The sequence below is a fragment of the Stegostoma tigrinum genome, chromosome 22, assembly GCF_030684315.1.
Source record: "Stegostoma tigrinum isolate sSteTig4 chromosome 22, sSteTig4.hap1, whole genome shotgun sequence".
Classification (NCBI taxonomy): Eukaryota; Metazoa; Chordata; class Chondrichthyes; order Orectolobiformes; family Stegostomatidae; genus Stegostoma; species Stegostoma tigrinum.
Genome location: NC_081375.1, coordinates 12,940,185 through 12,959,876, shown reverse-complemented (window position 1 = coordinate 12,959,876; position 19,692 = coordinate 12,940,185). Strand labels below are relative to the sequence as shown.

At 41.4% G+C, this 19,692-nt stretch overlaps 1 protein-coding gene across 7 annotated transcripts in view; it reads right to left on the bottom strand.

Moving 5' to 3' along the window:
* Window positions 1–19,692, bottom strand: part of cep131 (centrosomal protein 131) — a 128,169-nt gene that overhangs the window by 47,297 nt on the left and 61,180 nt on the right. For all 7 annotated transcript variants that reach the window (XR_009447070.1, XM_059653653.1, XM_059653657.1 and 4 more), the window contains 4 exons: window positions 18,170–18,358; window positions 14,308–14,499; window positions 13,786–13,923; window positions 9,602–9,727 (listed from right to left, as the gene is read on the bottom strand). Coding sequence is in view for 6 of the 7 variants with exons in the window: in XM_059653653.1 (XP_059509636.1) it covers window positions 9,602–9,727; window positions 13,786–13,923; window positions 14,308–14,499; window positions 18,170–18,358 (645 nt within the window). In the remaining variant the exon portion in view is untranslated. The remainder of the gene's footprint in view (window positions 1–9,601; window positions 9,728–13,785; window positions 13,924–14,307; window positions 14,500–18,169; window positions 18,359–19,692) is intronic.

Genomic DNA, 19,692 nt, shown 5'->3' with positions numbered 1-19,692 from the left:
ATGGGTCAAACAGAGGTCAATGGGATTAGTTCAGTTTGGGAAACCTGGTGGGCTTGGATGAATTGAGTCGAAGGCCTGTTTCCGTGCTGGGTATCTCTCTTTGACTCTAAAAAGATCAATAAGACAACAAGTGAATAAAGCATGTTCAAAGGCTAATCTGGTGAAATTTCTTTGACCAATCATTTCTAAAATTCTTATCTTAATTTCTTTCTACACATTTCTCAATGTATATCAATACCAGCAACACCCACAGAATATTTGCTTTGCAATATTTCCAATATACAGAAGAATTTCATTGTAATTCATTTGAAAATTATTTGCTTGTTTTCACTTTTATTCACTTCTGTTAACCATTTAAAGACCCGAAAACCTCTTTTCCAAAAACCAGGAGAGATAATAACAAATTGATTAAACCAATGGTTACCATTGTTTATTTAATTTAATAATTCAATTCAAGTACTAAGGTCCAAAGCATATTACAAGGAAAGTAGCGTCAATACTGTATTGCATAAACCAAGATAAATAATGAATAAGTCAAAAAAATAGAATAGAATACAATCCCTAAAGTGGAGAGAGAGGCTATTCAGCCCATTGAGTCTGTACGGATCCTAAAAGGGCCATCCCATTCACGCCCACAACCCATCTTTGAAATCATGTGGGGTTTTTGCCATGGCTAACCACCCAACCTGCACATTCCTGGACAACTTCTTTGAGAATCGCCATTCCACTTAACCTGCACATCTTTGGACTGTGAGAGGAAACCAGAACACCTGAAGGTAACCCACACAGACATGGGGAGAATATGTAAAGTATACACAGACAGTGACCTGATGCTGGAATTGAACCTGGGTCCCTGATGCAGTGAGGCAACAGTGCTAACACTCTATTACTTCTCATTTTAATCACTCGAGGCAATACTGATAAGCAACTGCATGTGAATTTAAGAACCAATGAAGATTTAATCAATGGGTTGGTTTGTCCAGAGAAATTATGATGGTGTGTTAGCATAAAAATCTTTATTATCCTTGGACAGACCATCTTCAAGTTTTGCTATTTGCATAACTATGTACATGACCTCACTCCGTGCACTTTCTGGCATCCAGTCACTGGAGTGAGGGAAAATTAAAACTTACAGAGGGAGTAAAGTGCTGCCCGCTTACCATTAGCCATTCTCAATCTAACCACACTATATCTCAATTTACTCACTGATTGGTGTAATAACAGAAGTGAAGGTATCGATAGTAACATTGAAGCTCTGCCCAACTGTCATTTCTAGTCTTTACTCTTAACCAAAAGGCTGCTCTTCTCTACAACCACAGGTCATGCTATAATCTGAGCATAGATGGATGAATCACTGAAAAAATCTGGGATCAACATCCTAGTGGAAAGGCTATGTAAGGTGGTCACAAAGACTTTAAAGTGGTACATTGATGGGGGGAGGGCATTCAATACAGTTTCAAAGTTAAGCCACTTGACAGAATAAAAAGGAGTGAGTGAGTACTCACTCATCTCTATCCACACAGATAAGGAGAACTGCCAATTTGATTGGGACAACACCAAAATCCTAGGACAAGCTATGCAGAGACAGGCATGGGAATTCCTATAAGCCTGGTGCTCCACGAAGAAAGCCATCAATAAACACATTGAACTTGACCCCCATATACATTCCACTACGAAGGAAAACCAGAAGTGAGGCAATCTAGCTCAACGGACTCCAGAGTTTAAAAAGCAGGCAGGAAAACACACTGACGCTTCATCGGAGGCTGCACTGAGGATTAGCCAGCATGGTAATGAAATGTCTGCAGAACAACAAACCAGTTTGGCAAGCCAACCAGCCACAACACCCACAACCCAAGCTACAAATCTACTCCAAAACCTTAGACAGAAATAATTAATTGGAGAATAAAGCATCAGTGCTGGGGAACAGGTCATGGTTTATAGCTGAAATGGGAGTTTTATATACAAACTCACAGAGCGCAGGGAATAAATTCAATGAGCTGCAGGCAAAAATTCAAATTGGAGATTAGAAGAAAGTGGACATCGTGGAGATGAGGCCACAGGGTGGTTGGGACTGTGAACGAAGTCTACTACGCTATAAAGTTTACAGGATGGATAGGGAAAAATGGCACAGCAAGTGACATAGTCTTACTAATCATTAACAAATTAGTTCAATGATGAGGGAAGATATAATGAGGGGAATCTTCAATGGAGTCCGTATGGGTAGAAATGATGAACAGTAAAGGATCTAAAACTCGAAAAAGGTGTTGTGTATAGACATCCTGGTAGGAGTTCTACTAGACTGCATAAATGCAGAAATTAGGCAAGTCTGTGGCAAAACCAGAGTAATATTAACAGGGTTTTTAAACTGTAGCATAGATGTTAGGAAGCACTTCTACACACAAAGGGTGGTAGATGTTAGGAATGCTCTTCCACAAACAGCAGTGGATGCATGATCAGTTGTTAGTTTCAAATCTGAGACAGGTAAAGTTTTGTAAGCAGATGGGCCAAAGGCAGGTATACCTTGTTAGGCCACTGACAAGCCATGATCTCATTGTGTAGTGGAACACACAAGCAGCTGAATGGCCTACTCCTGTTCCTATGTTCCTTTAACTCCAATGTTCCCATTGATGGGTTCTTCCTTCTGATCGCTGGAATGGCCTAGTCAGGCTACATTACAGAAAGAATGTACTCCGAACTTTTGAGGGCACCTCATTTTCCTCTTATAACCTTAGCAGCAGCCACAGCTACTAATGACAATGCTAAACTGCTGACCCTCCAGATGGGGCTGCCAGCTTAAAGAGCTGGGCCGCCGACCCAGTGAATCAAAGCCTGGCAATCATATAAGACCCTCTGCAGTGCCACAGTTCACCAGTGTCGGTTTAGCTCTTGTACTCAGTCCCAGCAGGAGGACATATGGCTGAAATTCTGGCCTTCGTCTTCGTCATAATTTGTTTCTCCAAGCATTTTTGTGGTGCTGCCAAATTTGGCTGTGGTACACTCAGTCTCTTCATCTAACTCATTCATATAAGTTACAAATAGTTAAAGTCCCAGCACTTTTCTCTGTGGTGCTTCAATAGTTACAGTTTGCCTACTGAAACTGACTTCACTGACATAAAAATCTGCGTACAAATTTAGAGCAAGAGAAGGCATTCAGCCCCTTGAGCCTGCTCCACCATTCAACAATTCTGTTTCCTGGACATTAGCCAGTCCTCTTAATATATTATCCACAATATGTGCGCATTTATCTTGTGCATCAACCTTTTATGTGGCACCTTAATGAATGCCTTTGGAAAATATACAGGTACTGGTATGCCTCTATCAATCCTGCTTTTTATGACAATAAAGAACTCAAATAGAATTATATTTCTCCATCATTAAACCAAGTTGACTCATTCAAGATTTGAGGTCTAAGATGAGTGGATGGAGTTAAGATACGAATGAGCCAGAAACTCACCAAATGGCCTAGACCAGAAGGCCATACAAAATAGGAACAGGAATAGGCTGTTCAGCTCAAGTCTGCACTGCCATTCAATAGGATTGTGGCTCACATCCACTTTTCCTGTCCTTTCCCCATAACCCTTAATTCCCCTGCTGATCAAGGACCTATCCCAGCTTAAAGATATATAAGGACTCTGCTCCAACAGCCCTTTATGGCAAGAAGTTCAAAGACTCTCAACCCTCAGACAAGAAATTCCTCTTTATCTCAGTCTGAAACTGATGCCTCATTATTCTGAGACTATACCCTCTGGAGCTGGACTCTCCTAGGAGAGGACATATGTTCTCCACATTTATCTTGCCAAGTTCCTTAAGAATCCTATATATTTCAATGAGATCAACTCTCATTACTCTAAATTCCAATGAATATAGTCCCAACAAAAATAAAGCTACTGGAAAAGCTCAGCAAGTCTGGCAGCTTCTGTGAAGGAAAAAACAGAGTTAACGTTTCGCGTCCGGTGGCCCTTCCTCGGTTCTGAGGAAGAGTCACTGGACCCGAAACGTTATCTCTGTTTTTTCCTTCACTGATGCAGCCAGAGCTGCTGAGCTTTTCCAGTAACTTTATTTTTGTTCCTGACTTACAACATCTGCAGTTCTTTTCGCTCTTATTGAATAGTGTCCCAATCTGTTTAACTTTTATTGATAAGACAATTCCCCAAATTCAGGGATCCTCCTCCTGAATTTTATTTGAAATTATATCTTTCCTTAAATAAGGGGACTGAAACTGCTCACAGTACTCCGGACATGGTCTCACCTGCATGTTTTTACAGCTGAAATAAGACTTACTTACTTTTATTTTCCATCCCCCTTGAAATAAAGGCCACACTCCATGAGCCTTCCTGATTACCTGCTGCACCTGTGTGCTAGCTTTGCGTTTCATGCATAAGTCCCCCCAAGTCCCTTTTGTTGCAGCTTTCTGCAATTTATCTCCATTTAAATAACATTCTGTCCTTTAGTTCTTCCTTCCAGAATGAACAATTTTGCATTTTCCTACATTATACTTCATTTGCCAATTTTTGACCACTTACTTAACCTATCAATATTTTACTATAACCTGTGAGCATCTTTTTCATAACCTGTCTTTCTATCTATTTTGATGCTATCTGCAAATTTTGCTACAAAACATTCATTTCTTTCCAAGTCATTAATACACATGTTGTAAACATTTGTAGTCTCGGTACTGATCCCACTGAACTCCACAGATCACAGGTCACCAACCTGTGAAAGAACCCTTAATCTCCACTCACTGCTTCCAGTTCATGAGCTAACTCTCTTGCAATATCAATATACTAGCTCCCAGACCACGGGTTCTTATCTCATGACTTAATCTTATTTGAAGTACCTTCTCGAACAACTTCTGGAAGTCCAAATATAACACATCTACTTGTTCCCCTCTATTCATTCTGGTTGAGACTTCCTCGAAAAGCTCTAATTAATTAGTTAGACATGATTTCCCTTTCATGAATCCATGCTGACTCTGCTTGATTAGATTATGATCATCCAAATATTTTGCTATTACTTCCTTAATAGTTGATTCCAATACTATTCCAACAATAGATGTTCCGCTAATCAGCTTTTTGCCTCCCTCTGTTTTTAAGTAGGAGTATCATAATAGTAGCTTTCTAATCCACCGGTAATTCTCCAGAATCCAACAATTTTTGGAAAATTGCAGCCAATGCATCCACTACCTCTGTAGCTATCTCCTTCAGGATCTTAGGACGCAAGCCACAAATAACTTGACCTACTTTTGTTTCTGCGACACTCAGATGGTGCTCCAGGATCATTGTTAAAAAGAGAAAGGCAAAGGAGACAAATAAACTTGAATTCAAACAATGCCTTCCAAATCCTAAAGGTATCCCAAAAAGCCAAGGCGGTATTTTTGTAGTGTATGCAGTGTTCTTTTTTAGGCAGACACAGCACCCAAATTTTTCAGCAAGATCTTTCAAGCAACATGAAGGCAAATGGTCAATTCAGGTGGTGTTGTTTATAAAGAAAGCTTCACTTTGGGGCTCAAAGGAGAATACTGATCATCCCACAGCTACCTGAAGATTTGCTTTATGGATCAAGTACTTAGAAAATAAACTGCCTTGAACTGAAGGCTTCATGACAGTTGCCTGGGAACTGTGCATTAACTTGCACAACTGATTGCCAATGGTTGCAAATAAATTAAATATTACAGAATACAATCCTTCCTGCAGAAAATTAGTCAAGAAAAGGTATAAAAGTGTACATAAGTCAAACTATTCAATCTCTTCCTGCTTGCATCTCTGGCCAAATGCATCCATTCAATAAAAACTATGACGCCTTTTTAAACTGCCTACTGCCAATTGTGAAGGAGATTAGATTGCTTGTTTAGGCAAACAGCACATATGCCACTTGTTTCATACCATTATGTCCCATGCATGAACAAATAAGAATGTTGTAACTAAAAGCACTTTAGAATGATGTCAAATGATAGACATTAAAAACTGTGTTTTACAGTTGAATGCTTATGAATCAATTTGGCTGGACTCAGTACTCATTCATGCACCTCAAATGTGGTCAGGTGTATGCATGGATCAATGGGTGCCAATCTGCTGCAGCCCGAGTTGCTTTGCATCCCTTCAGCAATCCACTATTCTTCCAAAACATAAGAAAGTGGGGAAAATTCCTTCCATGTATAATAAGCTTGAGACAACAATGTAACTGGTCCAATAGTTTTCAAGAATACTCACAAGTGACTATTTCTGCCTATTCATCAAGCTGAATATTCTCATGCCTGGTAGGTTCCATAAACTAGTTAGTAAGGAAGGGCTGAGTGCAGCTGTGCTATTGCCCCTGATTGATTTTGCCTGTTGTTTGTACTGATGTGGACTTCTTCTTTGCCACTTTCAGCACAACACAAATTGCACAATGCAAAATGCAAACTTTGAAAATGTCACAAATGTGCTGTAGTACATAGAATTGTTTACAGAAATGGGTAAAAATTTGTTGGAAAAGTTGTTGGATTTGTGTGAAAGCATAAGTGCAAGAGAAACTGAAAGATGAAACTGAAAATGAAAGAAGTAGCACTGAAAATTTATAACAGCGGAAGACATATTTGCCTCTCTCTAGGTTGATGCTGGGCTTGGAAATGTCAATGGCAGTGGTTCTCGTGCCATCAGCAGTTTACAAAGGTTGAACAGTACAACACAGGTCAGCCAGCAGGCCAGTGCCTCGTTAAGGTAATGTTACTGATTCACATCATCGGGGCGGCATGATGGCTCCGTGGTTAGCACTGCAGCCTCACAGCGCCAGGGACCAGGGTTCAATTCTCGCCTCAGAATGTCTGTGTGGAATTTGCACATTCTCCCCGTGTCTGCATGGGTTTCCTCCGGGGTCTCCGGTTTCTTCACACAGTCCAAAGATGTGCAGGTTAGGTGGATTGGCCATGCTAAATTGCCCGTAGTGTTCAGGGGTGTGAGAGTTATAGGGGGATGGGTCTGGATGGGATGCTTCAAGTGGTGGTGTGGACTTGTTGGGCCAAAGTAATCTAATCTAATACCTACTGAGGTTAAGAGAATAAAGCATTAACTGATCATAATTAAATTCAACTTCCAGTCTTTGCCAAAGCTCATTTGAACCTGGGTCCCCAGAAAGTTATCTTGGTGTTTGGATTAATTGTCCAGTGATAATACCACTCGGCCATCACCTCCAGGGGCCTTTGTGGCAACAGGGGCTAGTCATGCTGACAGCATTCAAACTTAGAATACACTCTTCAGCTTGAACTTCCAAAGATTTGGGGATTACACACGAGTTCTGTTGGTGAAGGGTGGAGGGGTAGGCAGGCATCTCTGAAGTGACCTGACAGAAGATTTTCAGCAGTAGGGGTACCTAGATGTAGTTTCACCTTCAGCTGAGTGCCTTCTGGCACTACCGTGTCTCTCAAGGAGGGAGAGAACAAAGAAAGAATGAAGAAACACAGGAACAGGCCCTTCGGCCCTCCAAGCCTGCCCCCATTGAGATCCTCTGTCTAAACGTGTAAGCTGTTTTCTAAGGGTCTGTGTCCCTTTGCTCCCTGCCCATCCATGTACCTGTCCAGATACATCGTAAAAGACACTCTTGTGTCTGCGTCTACCACCTCCGTTGGCAATGCATTCCAGGCACCCACCACCCTACGCATGGAAAGTTCTTTACGCAGATCACCCATAAACTTTCCTCCTCTCACTTTGAACTCATAACCCCAGTAATTGAGTCCCCCACTCTGGGGCACCTATCTTGCAATTTGAGTTGAATACCAATGGCTACAGCAATAGAATGCAGATCTACGATACATCCAGCAGACAGAGTGTGCTGGACCTGGTTCTCCATGGTAGTTACCCACCTGCCCTGGGGATAGCACAGTTTAAAGACCGTTGGCTGAATTATAAAATCTTGGATCCAGTTCCTCAAATGTCTCTGCTAATGTTGTCACTCTTGTTAATTTTGTATTTCGACTAAGCTATTCATGAACAACACCATGATGTTCTCTCCTGGCTAAGGCCTATCCAGGTGCCTTGTCTCCAGGAGTTCTCCTAGTGTCAGCAACCTGAAGCATTTCTTCCTTGGCAAGCTGCAGAGGCATGCCAAAGATGTGCTCACCAGAACGTGCTCCAGACTCTAGCTAAAGCACCCACTGAACTGTCACTATCCGAGCTGGTGAAGGATGTTGAAGATAGCTAGGCCAGTGTTTCCTCTGACGGATCAGGGATCACTCCTCAGAAGTGGAGGAAAGAAATGTTGGCTGAAGGGGCAGCTCTCATGAGGCTGGACACTGAGCAGATTCCACTGGGGCCTGCAAGAAGACAAGTCAGGAAATGAGTAGTCGGGGTACAGTGGAGTATGAGGCTTGTTAAAAATACATTCAGTTGATAATGAATCTAATTTGATTGCACACATGGTAGACTTAGTATCCCCGCACGAGCATTCTCTTTCCTCTCCCATGAGCTCAAGGATCCTCTTCTTGAATGAGGAGGGAAACAGACATTGGACACCCCACCACCACCCATTTTGACTCTTTCAGCCATATTATGGGCTGTTTTCTCCTACAAGATGACAAACTGGGATGAATGAGATGAAAATGACTCACACAGCTGTTTGCGTTGGTGCAGGTGGGAGAAATATGGTGAGATGTCCTGAGTTAGTCGAAAGCGCAGGGGACAGGTAGAATTAGTAGCCTGGGAAATAGTGTGGATGACAGCCATTGAAGGAAGATGCCACATGCAATGGTGGAAGAGATAGACACGTGTGCAACAGCGGAGTTAGCCTGAGAGTGAAGTAACAAAGAAGAGATGACGATATTTACCTTGTGGAGCACAGAAGGTCATTAATCTCCTTCCTACATAAGGTATTCCTCCAGATCATGGACACCATGCGGAACAAGGTGGCAACTTCAGACCAGGCTAGGTCTGCTGGCATGGCCTATGCTGGCCATCTTGAGGAGACACGCCCCGTCCAGCCGATCTTCCAAGTCTCCATCAGCAAATCAGGGTGTCAACTTGCCTCTGTCAGACATCTCTGGTACAATTCTTCACGCGATGCAACTGTGAAAGGTACCTTCTGGCTTGTAGTGTGCACAGGATTTAAATACGGTGCTGGCAGCAGCAAATCCAGAAAAATCTGGCAGCACTCATGCTAGTGAGCGCAAAGTATGAGACAGTGCCACCATGGGAATGTGGTGCATTCTTAACGAGATGAGCAGTGTAAAATTTCATGAGACAACTCGCTGGAGCTTATGGGTGGAAACCATCCATGAAACTTCCTGAAATTGATACCTGCCTGATTTTTGATAAAATTCAGCTCAACAAGCCAGTGCATTCTATCTGTACTGCAACCTTTATATGAGTCTGTAAACAATACTTTAGCAGAAGCACCAAAAAATTACAAGAAGAAAATGAAAATATCATCAAGGCTCACTAAACAATCACTGACTGTTAACCTGGCATAATTCAAGAGCACCAGATTAAGTAGCAGGGGTAAAGTTATTAGATGTCTGTAAACAACAGTAAATTTCCTTCCGGGCACTCTGTAGCTGATCTTCAACTTAAGCCCAATGTTTGGCAAGACTTATAGTAAAATTTAGATTTTAAAATCTTATTGTGTGTTCTACCTGATCAATGAAAGCCAGATGCCGCTGAATAGTTGATTCATACTGTTCCTTCTGCATTTTTATCCGATGACACATTTCCCTCTCAGTCTCCTTCATATGACGTACAGTCAATTCTTTTTGCTGGGCCTGAAAAGAAAAGTTTGATAAGAAAAATATACAAAATTCTGTCCTTTGTTTATAAGGAACTGTACAACCAAATGGAAACTATTTACATTCTGTCCCATGTATCTCACTATGCAAATCAAATTAGTGTTACTGGAGGTACTGTACAACTTGGCTGACTCAGGACTAAGGTCAGAACAAGCGGGTAGAATTTTACGTGTAGACAGAAGGCCTTGCCCACCAGTTTAAAGATATGGGTGAGCCCGCCATCAAGTGTTTGGGAATCCCTGAAGTGGTGTTACAATTGCTGGGCTATTATTTAGCTCAGGCAAGAGCTTTACCACATTGGGGAGCTAGCCTCTGCTCTGAGAGCTGCCATTCTTTCTAGTTTGAGCAATGGTAGAAGCTAGCAGACGCTGCTAGGGGTTGCATGTATCCCCAACAACAACCATCACTGTTGCTGGATTAGAAGGAGATGGAGGGGATTTCACTAGGGCTTGGCTGGCAGGTGTTCTGTCCCCAACCAATAGCCTCCAACAAGGGGTGTAGGGTATACCCTGGTCACCCCCTCCCTTCAGTCACTGATAAATTGCCTTGGTTAAGGAGGCAGGCGGAGGCTTTAAGTAGCCCCTAAAAAATAAATCTGTGATGAATTTCGTTAAACGAGTATAAAAAATAGGAGCAGAAGTAGGCCGTTCAGCCCCTCAAGCATGCTCCACCATTTAATAAAATCATAGCTTATTTGTGTGAGTTTCGAATTCCATATTCCATCTATCTCACATAATTTTTGGTTCCCTTGCCTACCAAAACATTTCCAGCAACTTCTATTTTTGTTTCTGATTTACAGCATCCACAGTTCTTTCAGTTTTTAAAGAATCCATCTACCTCTGCCTTAAAAATATTTCAAGATTCCACTGCCTTCCGAGGCAGTGTTCCAGAATCATGTAGTCCTAAAGGAGCAACCCTTAATTTTAAAATAGTGCCCCCGAATTCTGCACTCACCCATAAGACAAAAGACAATCCACGTTCATCTTTTCAAGACCATTTGGAATCATTTTTCTAATTTATGCATGGGTGGCAGGCATTGCTTTTTTGGTTTAATTTTATCACTCTAACCAGCAGAGAATTTCAGATTGTTATCACCATTTTGAAAACCATTTGCTGAGGTGGGGATTTGTACCTGGGTTCCCAAAACGTTAGCTGCGTCTCTGGATTAACAATGTAGTGATAACACCACTAGGCCATCTCCTTCCCTAAGTAAAGAAACATCAGGTAACTTTGATAATAAAGTGTGAAGCTGGATGAACACAGCAGGCCAAGCAGCATCTCAGGAGCACAAAAGCTGACGTGTTCTTCCTCTCACCCATCCCTTCCTCCCAACCCAAGCCGCACCTCCATTTCCTACCTACTAACCTCATCCCACCTCCTTGACCTGTCCGTCTTCCCTAGACTGACCTATCCCCTCCCTACCCCACCACCTATACTCTCCTCTCCACCTATCTTCTTTTCTCTCCCTCTTCGGTCTGCCTTCCCCTAGCCCAGAAAAAAAGCTCTCTGAAGAAGGGTCTAGGCCCGAAACGTCAGCTTTTGTGCTCCTGAGATGCTGCTTGGCCTGCTGTGTTCATCCAGCTTCACACTTTATTATCTTGGATTCTCCAGCATCTGCAGTTCCCATTATCTCAGGTAACTTTGACTTGGTTTGACTGTACCGTTTTGCATAGCATTCTAATATCTCATTGACTGAACCACTTCCAAAACATTCACCTCCCTCCTTAACCAAAACTGCACTTTGTAGTCAAGGTGTGTCACAACGATGCCTTGTTAACAAGATTAACATCTTTATTTTTAAATTCCATTCTTAAGGAAAGCATCCTATTAGCCTTCCTGATCACCTGTTGCGAGAGGTAGTGCACTTTGTTATGGATAAGGAGGAGATCACATACTTCTGGGAAAAGAAGTGTCTAAATGGAATGTGTTGGGACAGATACACAAGCCTCTAAAATAGCAACACAAGTCAATCAGGCCTTAATGAGAGGAAACAAAGTCCTTGGGCTCATATCTAGAGAAAGTGAATTGGAAAGTCAAGTATTTAGGTTAAACTTTCATATAACCTTGGTCAGATCAAATTTGAGCAGTTTCTGTTTAATTATACAGACGCAGACATCAATAATTGTCTACAGATTTTTGATCTTTATCAATACAGACAGATATATAGCAAAGCCAGCATATGTAGCCCACCCTAATTGCTTTTGAACTGAGTGGCTCATTGGGCCACTAACAGAGGGCAGTTAAGATTCAACCAAATTGCTGGTGGATTTGGAGTCAGACATAGACCAGGTAAGGAGATTTCCTTCCCGAAAGCAAGGAATACCCCTGAAGGACATAAGTGAACCAGAAGGTTTTCTACAATCGATCAGTTTCATGGCAGCATCAATTCCCAATTTTATTAAGTGATTTTAATTTCTACCAGTGGCCACATTCTGTATCCCTAGAGGATTAGCCTGCACTTCTGGATTACAGTCCAGTTACATTAATATCACTTCCCCCTGGCTTTCAATATCATGAAATACAGCATCACTCTAAAGATGAAAACTTATTACATGAGAAATACAACCATGGGTAGGCCAATCAGTTCCTCAAGCGTGCTCCATCATTGAAACAGTTCATTGTTGATCTATTGTGGCTTTAACTCTCCTTTCCTACCTGCACCCCCTCATCCCAAACAACATTTGATTCCTTGGAATATATTCAAATACCAACCCACTACTGCTCACTCGAGTAGTAAATGCCAATAACCCCAAGGGACATCAAACTGTCATGCTCCTATTTTGTTTTCGAATTGCGCTCCTTAGTTGTAGATTGCCACACAAGGAAAACTTGCAGCGTCCACCAGGTTAAGCAAACAGAATGTTGTATGTTTCAATACCTCATCCCAGGAATCAGCCTGATTTATTAGGATAATACCAGAACACTGAGGTTACATGCATCAGGAAAGGCTGAACATGCTGAAAACCCCAGTCTCCACTGAATAGGAGACTGAAGAGTAATCAGAACCAATTTTAACAATTATGAACACATTTGATCGGGTAAAAATGAAAGGATATTCCTGCTTGAAGCCAAGACCAGAGCTGGGTACCTTCAATACAATATAGTCACTAATGAACTCATCAGGTAATTCAGGAAAAACACCTTTATCTTGAGAATGGTGCCAGCATCAAATTTGCAAGCACAGGAAGTAATTAAATCCAGTCTTGCTATCTGAGCTAAAGAGAAACTAGACAAACATATGAAGAGGAGAAAGACATAGAACAGATATGCTGGTGAGTGACGAGGGCTGAAAAGGGTTCTGTGATATAAACATTAGCATAAAACATTGCACCAAACAGATTATAATTCACACTGCAAATATTCTAACCACTGCCAAATAAACTGAATTTGTCAGTCATTTTTAAAATCATTTACAGAATGACTTCACTGTAATAAATGGCACAGCAGACCAAGGAAGAACCATAACGTCAACTTTCCTGGCATTTTCATTAGCATGGAAGGCTTGAGTGCAAAAGGCCACAGCATTCAGCTTGTTGCACACAAAATCACTAGTAAAAATAAAGATGTGGCACTCTGGCTACTCATTGCTGTAATGTTCAGTGGGTAAATCCCAGCTTTCACAACTTGGTCAGTTTTGAAATATTCAGATAGTATACGCATCTGTACTGTGTAAACATTTAAATTAACAGCAGATAGGTATTAAAACAATAAGGAGATTCGACAATTCATCACATTTACATTTATGAAATGTCAAAGAGAAGTACAGCTAGGCTACTCCTTATAAAGGGTTTCCCTATGCTTTACCCTCTAGTCAAGTAAAACTTTTCAAGTTTATTTCAAGTCTCAGGCTAGGATGAATCTATATGAGACTGCCCATGTTAGCTTCACTCAAGAGCGCTTGTGATCAACAGAAAGATTGTACAAACGTTCAATCAATCTGTAAGAAACAATCAAAATGCCTGCCATTACCCTGTTTTCTGAAATTAAAAGTAATATCAACCACAAATATTGCAGGTCATGCTCGTGGTATTTACCAAAGCAGTCTGCAACATGACAATTGCACGTTTCTTTTCCTCAAATTCCAGTTTTAATCTGATCATTGAGCTTGTAACCTCAGTTGCCATGACTGAAGCTTGTTCCAGGTGAGACAATTCTTCTTCAGAAAGCAGAACCTAGAGACAATATAAAGCAAATGTTAATATAAGTGTAATACTGAAAAGGCTACATCACATGCTCAATATGGCCTACTGTTTTCAAATGATTTTAATGTCATGTTGGCAGTTAGGCCAAAACATAGTACTTGATCCCATGCCTCAATTTTTAAAAAAAAATCACGTCCAATTCAAGGGTCCAGTGCACTCTCCCAGCTTACGACTTGCCGATGTGTAACTCTCCTTCCCCTTCCTTTACTAAAAGAAAAGTAAAAGTAAATGCCCTGCACACTGCTACAATTGGCATATCTTATTCTTAAAATAAAGACCTTATTGCTATTCATTTTAGGATTACAAGAATTTAACTTAAGTTTTAAAAATTGAAAAGCAGACAGCTCGACTTACCTCTTTGGGAGCTGTTGAGGAACAAGACTTTGGTCGCTCTTGTTCAGACTTCTCCATCTCATCAAGGAAACTCATAATGCTTTGCAGCTTTGCTTCAGACAGCAGACTGCCATGATCTGGCAGGCCTGAAGCTGGCTCAATTTGCCCCAGTTTCTCCAGATTATCTGCCGTCAAGGATGTGGAGTCGCAATCCTGTTGAGACAGCGTGTAGGACAAACTGTGCACGTCAATCAAATTATACTAGTTGTAAATATGATAGCAATCGGTAACTTTAAAAATCAAACCACTAATAGTTACACATGAGGGCAGTAAGTTTAAAAAAAAGCCGGATGTTACATCTATTCTTTGGCGATCCAATGACAAATTTTCGAAGTTGGATAATTCTCTGCAGTTCCGCTGCCATCCCACCTTCAAACAGTTCTTTATATTACTGCAGTTCATAACCACACAAGCATGACACCTTCAACCAATCAAAGGCATGCTTTAAAATTTTAACTACATATTGACATGCATCCAATGTATTTCATCCAATTTTTTTAGGTTTCTACTGCTGTGAAGCTTTACTAGCAACAGTGAAGCAATTTAAGATCACAATGTTCCTATGAACTACAATGAAATAATATAAGATTACAATGTGCCTTAAAGGTTATAGTGAAACAATTTAAGATCAAAATGTGCTTTACAAGCAACAGTGGATCCATTCAAGACACAGCTCTCACCTTGGAAGTTGGAAAAGCCAGACACTTTTTCAACTTGCTACTTATCTCTTACCATTTGAACTAATTCAAAGTGTCAAGTCTCTCAAAACATAACAGGATTACATGTTACAAGCCAAGGTGCCTGTTAAGTATTATAGTTGGGGTAAGTTTTCTTGGGACAGTCTCCCTTTAAGAAGTGAGTCACATGAATACTTGCGTGTCATTCTGGTGAGTCATCAGCCAGCTTCATGGGCTCTTTCAGACTGTATTGAGTTTTTAAACAGAATGCACAGCTCAAAATAAAACCTCCTTTTTGGATTGCAGCAATGAGTTTGTATGCTCTTTAGTTCTGACTGGAGCCTAGTACCTGCCCAGTACAGAATACTACAAAGATAGTAGGAACTGCTGATGCTGGAGAATCGGAGATAACACTGTGTGAAGCTAGATGAACACAGCAGGCCAAGCAGCATCAGAGGAGCAGGAAAGTTTGACATTTCAGTTCGGGACCTTTCTGAAGAAGGGTCCTGACGCAAAACGTCAAACTTTCCTGCTCCTCTGATGCTGCTTGGCCTGCTGTGTTCATCCAGCTTCACAGCGTGTTATCACAGAATACTACAAACCAAGGTAATTTCAATCAATGCAGGGGCATAGAAGGCTAATTAGGCCTGGGATGTTGTTATTAAATATTGCTTCCCAGATTCATTATTTGCTGTTGTATTGCCTTTATTCCGATATTCGAATTGTCCTTTAACATTCTGTTGAAAAATACAAAACAGCAGCCTGCCTTGCTGAAATCAAATTTTAGAGAAGTGTAAGGATAAGAAAGCATTTATAGGGGATTGCCACATTTTAGTATGCAAATTAGGGAGGTAGCAAAATTCTTGAATTGCCTCCAGGAGAAGTTTTTTTTAGCCAGGATATGTAAAGTCCAACAAGGGGAGGGCCAGTTCTGGACCCCTAATATTCAGAAGTGAGCTCAGACAGGTGGAAGGTAAATCAGTTGAGGTACATTTTGGAGGCAGTAACCATAACTCGGTTAGAATTAGGATAATTATGGAAGAGGATAAGAATGGGCTGGAATAAGCGTTCTAAATTAGGGAAGACTAATTTTACTGGGATGAGATACATTTTGATACAAGTGGACTGGAAGCAGCTGCTTGCAGATAAAATTGTATCAGAGCAGTGAGGTGTTCAAGGAAGAAATTGCAAGAGTACAGGGCCATTATGTTCCCAAACAAAGGGAAGGTTCATGTCAGGAGAGGCCTGTTTTTAATGGGGTTCTGCTGAGTGCAGTGTTGAGACTATCATTGTTTGTGTGGTACATTTACAATTTGGACTTAAATGTGTGGGGTATGATCAAGAAATTCACAGAAGACATGAAAATTGGTTTGGTAAATAGTGAGGAGGATAGTCACCAAATGGTCCGGTCAGCTGGCACAGCAATGGTAAATGAAATTCAACCTGGAAAAATGAGAGGCAATGCACTTAGGGAGGACCAATACAGCAAGGGATTACACGATTAATGGTAGGACTCTACGACATACAGAAGATCAGAGGAAGCCTGATATAAAAATTCGCTGATTGCTGAAGTAGCAAGGCTGATAAATAAGGCGGTTAAGAAGGCATATGGAAACTTCCCTTTATTTAAAAAATCAGAGTACAAGAGCACAAGGTTATGCTGGAACTCTATAAAATGCTCGTTAGAGCACAACTGGGTTATTGTAAACAGTTCTGGTCATCACAGTATAGGAAGGATGTGATTGCATTAGGGGAGGTGTAGAGCAGATTCACCACCTTGGGATGGAGAGTCTGAGCAATGAGGAAGGGTCGGATTGGCTGAGGTTGTTTCATTAGAGCTGTGAAGTTGAAGAGGGATCTTGATTTATGGCACATAAAGTTATGAGGGATATAGATAGGGTGAATAGAAAGGCACTTTTTCCATTAGCGGAGGGTTCAATAACCAGGAGACATAGATTTAAGAAGAGTAGGAGAAGGTTAAGAGGAAGTTGAGGAAAAACATTTTCATCCAGAGGATGGTGGGAGCCTGGAACTCACTTGCCTGAAAGAGTGGATGGATCAGAAACTGTCATAACATTTAAGTAGTACTTGGACATTCGTTTGCCTTGCTCTAATCGCTGGGGCTATGAGCCAAGAGCTGGAAAACGAGACTTGCGTAGCTGGGTTTTTGTTGACTGGTGTTGAGATAGTGAGCCAAATGTTCCACTGCTAAGCTGCACATGTCTAAAATGGATCACTACCGAAGAGCCTCATAGTACAACCCCTCATCTATCCCCTCATGTAGGAACATAAACAGGCTGACACTAGTAACAATATAATGTTCCATTAACAACTATGGGACCAGAGTTATGCCAGTAAGAGTAATGAATAACAGACGAATCAATCACTAAATACCTCCTCCCTGGTGTCGTTCCATCACAAGGTATCTTGCACCTCACACTTAGGAGAACAGTCATCCAAATTAAGTCCTAAATCAAGTCTTTGGCTTAGGGTGTCATTTGAGCATATGTCATACTGCTCTTACAATAACATCACTGCAGATTAGCAATTTTCTGTTTCCCTTCTGATTCCAAGGGAAAATCTCCTTACTCCCTTTGATGATGCGCCTATATAGACCCTATTAAAATGAAGGGCTATTGGCCCCTGAGATTAGGGATGTTACAGGGTATGCAAGGACTGTGAGAAACACCACATAGGCCAAAACGGAAGACGACTTCAATACGGATACACGAGCACCAACAACCCACCAAGAGATACAATCAATTCTCACTTGTTTCATTACACATGGACAACGGGGGACACTAATTTGACTGGGACAATGCATCCATAATAGCACAAGCCAAACAGAGGCACACCAGGGAATTCCTGGAGGCCTGGTATTCCAACCGGAACTTCATCAAACACGTTGAATTAGGCCCTTTGTACAAACCACTGAGAAACAGAACCAGAAGTAATGCCAACCATCCTAACAAACTGAGGCATATAAATAACAGGTGGGACAGAACACCGACATCTTACCGTAGGCGCGCTGACAATGTTACCTAGCAGGGTGAAGAAAAGTTTGCAACCAAACCTAACAGCTCGGTGAGCATGTCTACAACCACATCAGTTTATAGTTTCCTTGTCACAAAACAGTGAAAACATACCCCATCAATCCAAGCGTATTTATCCTTCTTATGGACGTTTGGTTCAGGGAGTAGTTTAGGTTCTTCCTCCAGTAACTTGAGTGTGTCAAGTACTTCATGCAACGTTGTTTTAGACTGGGTTAGGCTTGTTGTCATTATCTCCTGTTCCTCAGCTGGTATCTCTCCCTCAATCACGTCCTGTGGCTGGTTCTACAAAACATACTGAGGTCAGTTAAAAATTTTTAGGAAGAAACATATATTAATTTAGTGCTCTTCATACGTACAGGGCCTCCAAAATCACATAGCAGTTAATGGATCACTGTTAAATCATAAATTAGTTGTTTTGTGAAATGAATGCAGTCAAACAACATCAGTAAAAGCATCCACAAACAATAAAGAGATTCATGTCCAATGCATTTGAAAGACCTAAGGAGCAAATGTTGGTGGGGACACCAGCAAAAAACGGACACACTCTTTAGTTAGTGCATAGGAACTTTTGAATTCACAATGAGAGATGGATAAAGGACAAAATTGATGACTCATCTGAAAGATAGTACCTCCAACTGAACAAATATTTTAATATTAATAGAGTTACTTGAGATCAGGATGGTGGGGAGAGCAGATAAAAATCTGCCAGCATTCTTTTTCAGAGCGGCATGGTGGCTCGGTAGTTGGCACTGCTGCCTCACATTACCGGAGAACTGGGTTTGATTCCACCCTTGGGCTTCCATCTGTATGGAGTTTGCACATTCTCTCCTCCTACAGTCTGAAGACATCCAGGTTAGGTGGACGGGCCGTGCAAAGTTGCCCACTGTGTGCAGGGATTTGAAGGCTAGGTAGATTAGCCATTGGGGATAGGTCTGAGTGGGATTTTCCTCCTCGGAGGGATGGTGTGGACTCGATGGGCTGAATAGCCCACTTCTACACTGTAGGGATTCTATGATTCTCAGTGCTGCACTAAGATATCAAACATTATACTGGATTAAAATTCATGCATTTCAAAGATAATATTTGTACCACTAACGGAAACTGACTAAAATTTATAAGATCCCTTGTTAAATTCAAGCAAGGTTTTTCCCAAAATAGAGGTGAACTAACAAAATAGGCAAAATAAAAAAAGCATCTGCCAATGTCAAGTGATAACAAGGTGTAGAGCTGGATGAACACAGCAGGCCAAGCTGTATCAGAGGAGCAGGAAAGCTGACGTTTTGGGCTGACACCCTTTTTCTGAAGAAGGGTCTCGACCCGAAACGTCAGCTTTCCTGCTCGGCCTGCTGTGTTCATCCAGCTCTACACTTTGTTATCTCAGATTCTCCAGCATCAGCAGTTCCGACTATCTCTGACAACGTCAAGTGTTGTGTTGTCTCCATTGATGCTGACATTTTCCTGCAATTTCCATCTCATTTCAGGTTTTCAGCATCTGTGCAAAGGGACAAGGTAAAAGCAGGAGATTGGCATGAGGTAGGCAAGAGGTAATGATGCTCATTTTATGAGTTGACACAGGTACAATAGGCCAAGTGGCGTCCTTCTGTGACAATTCTGAC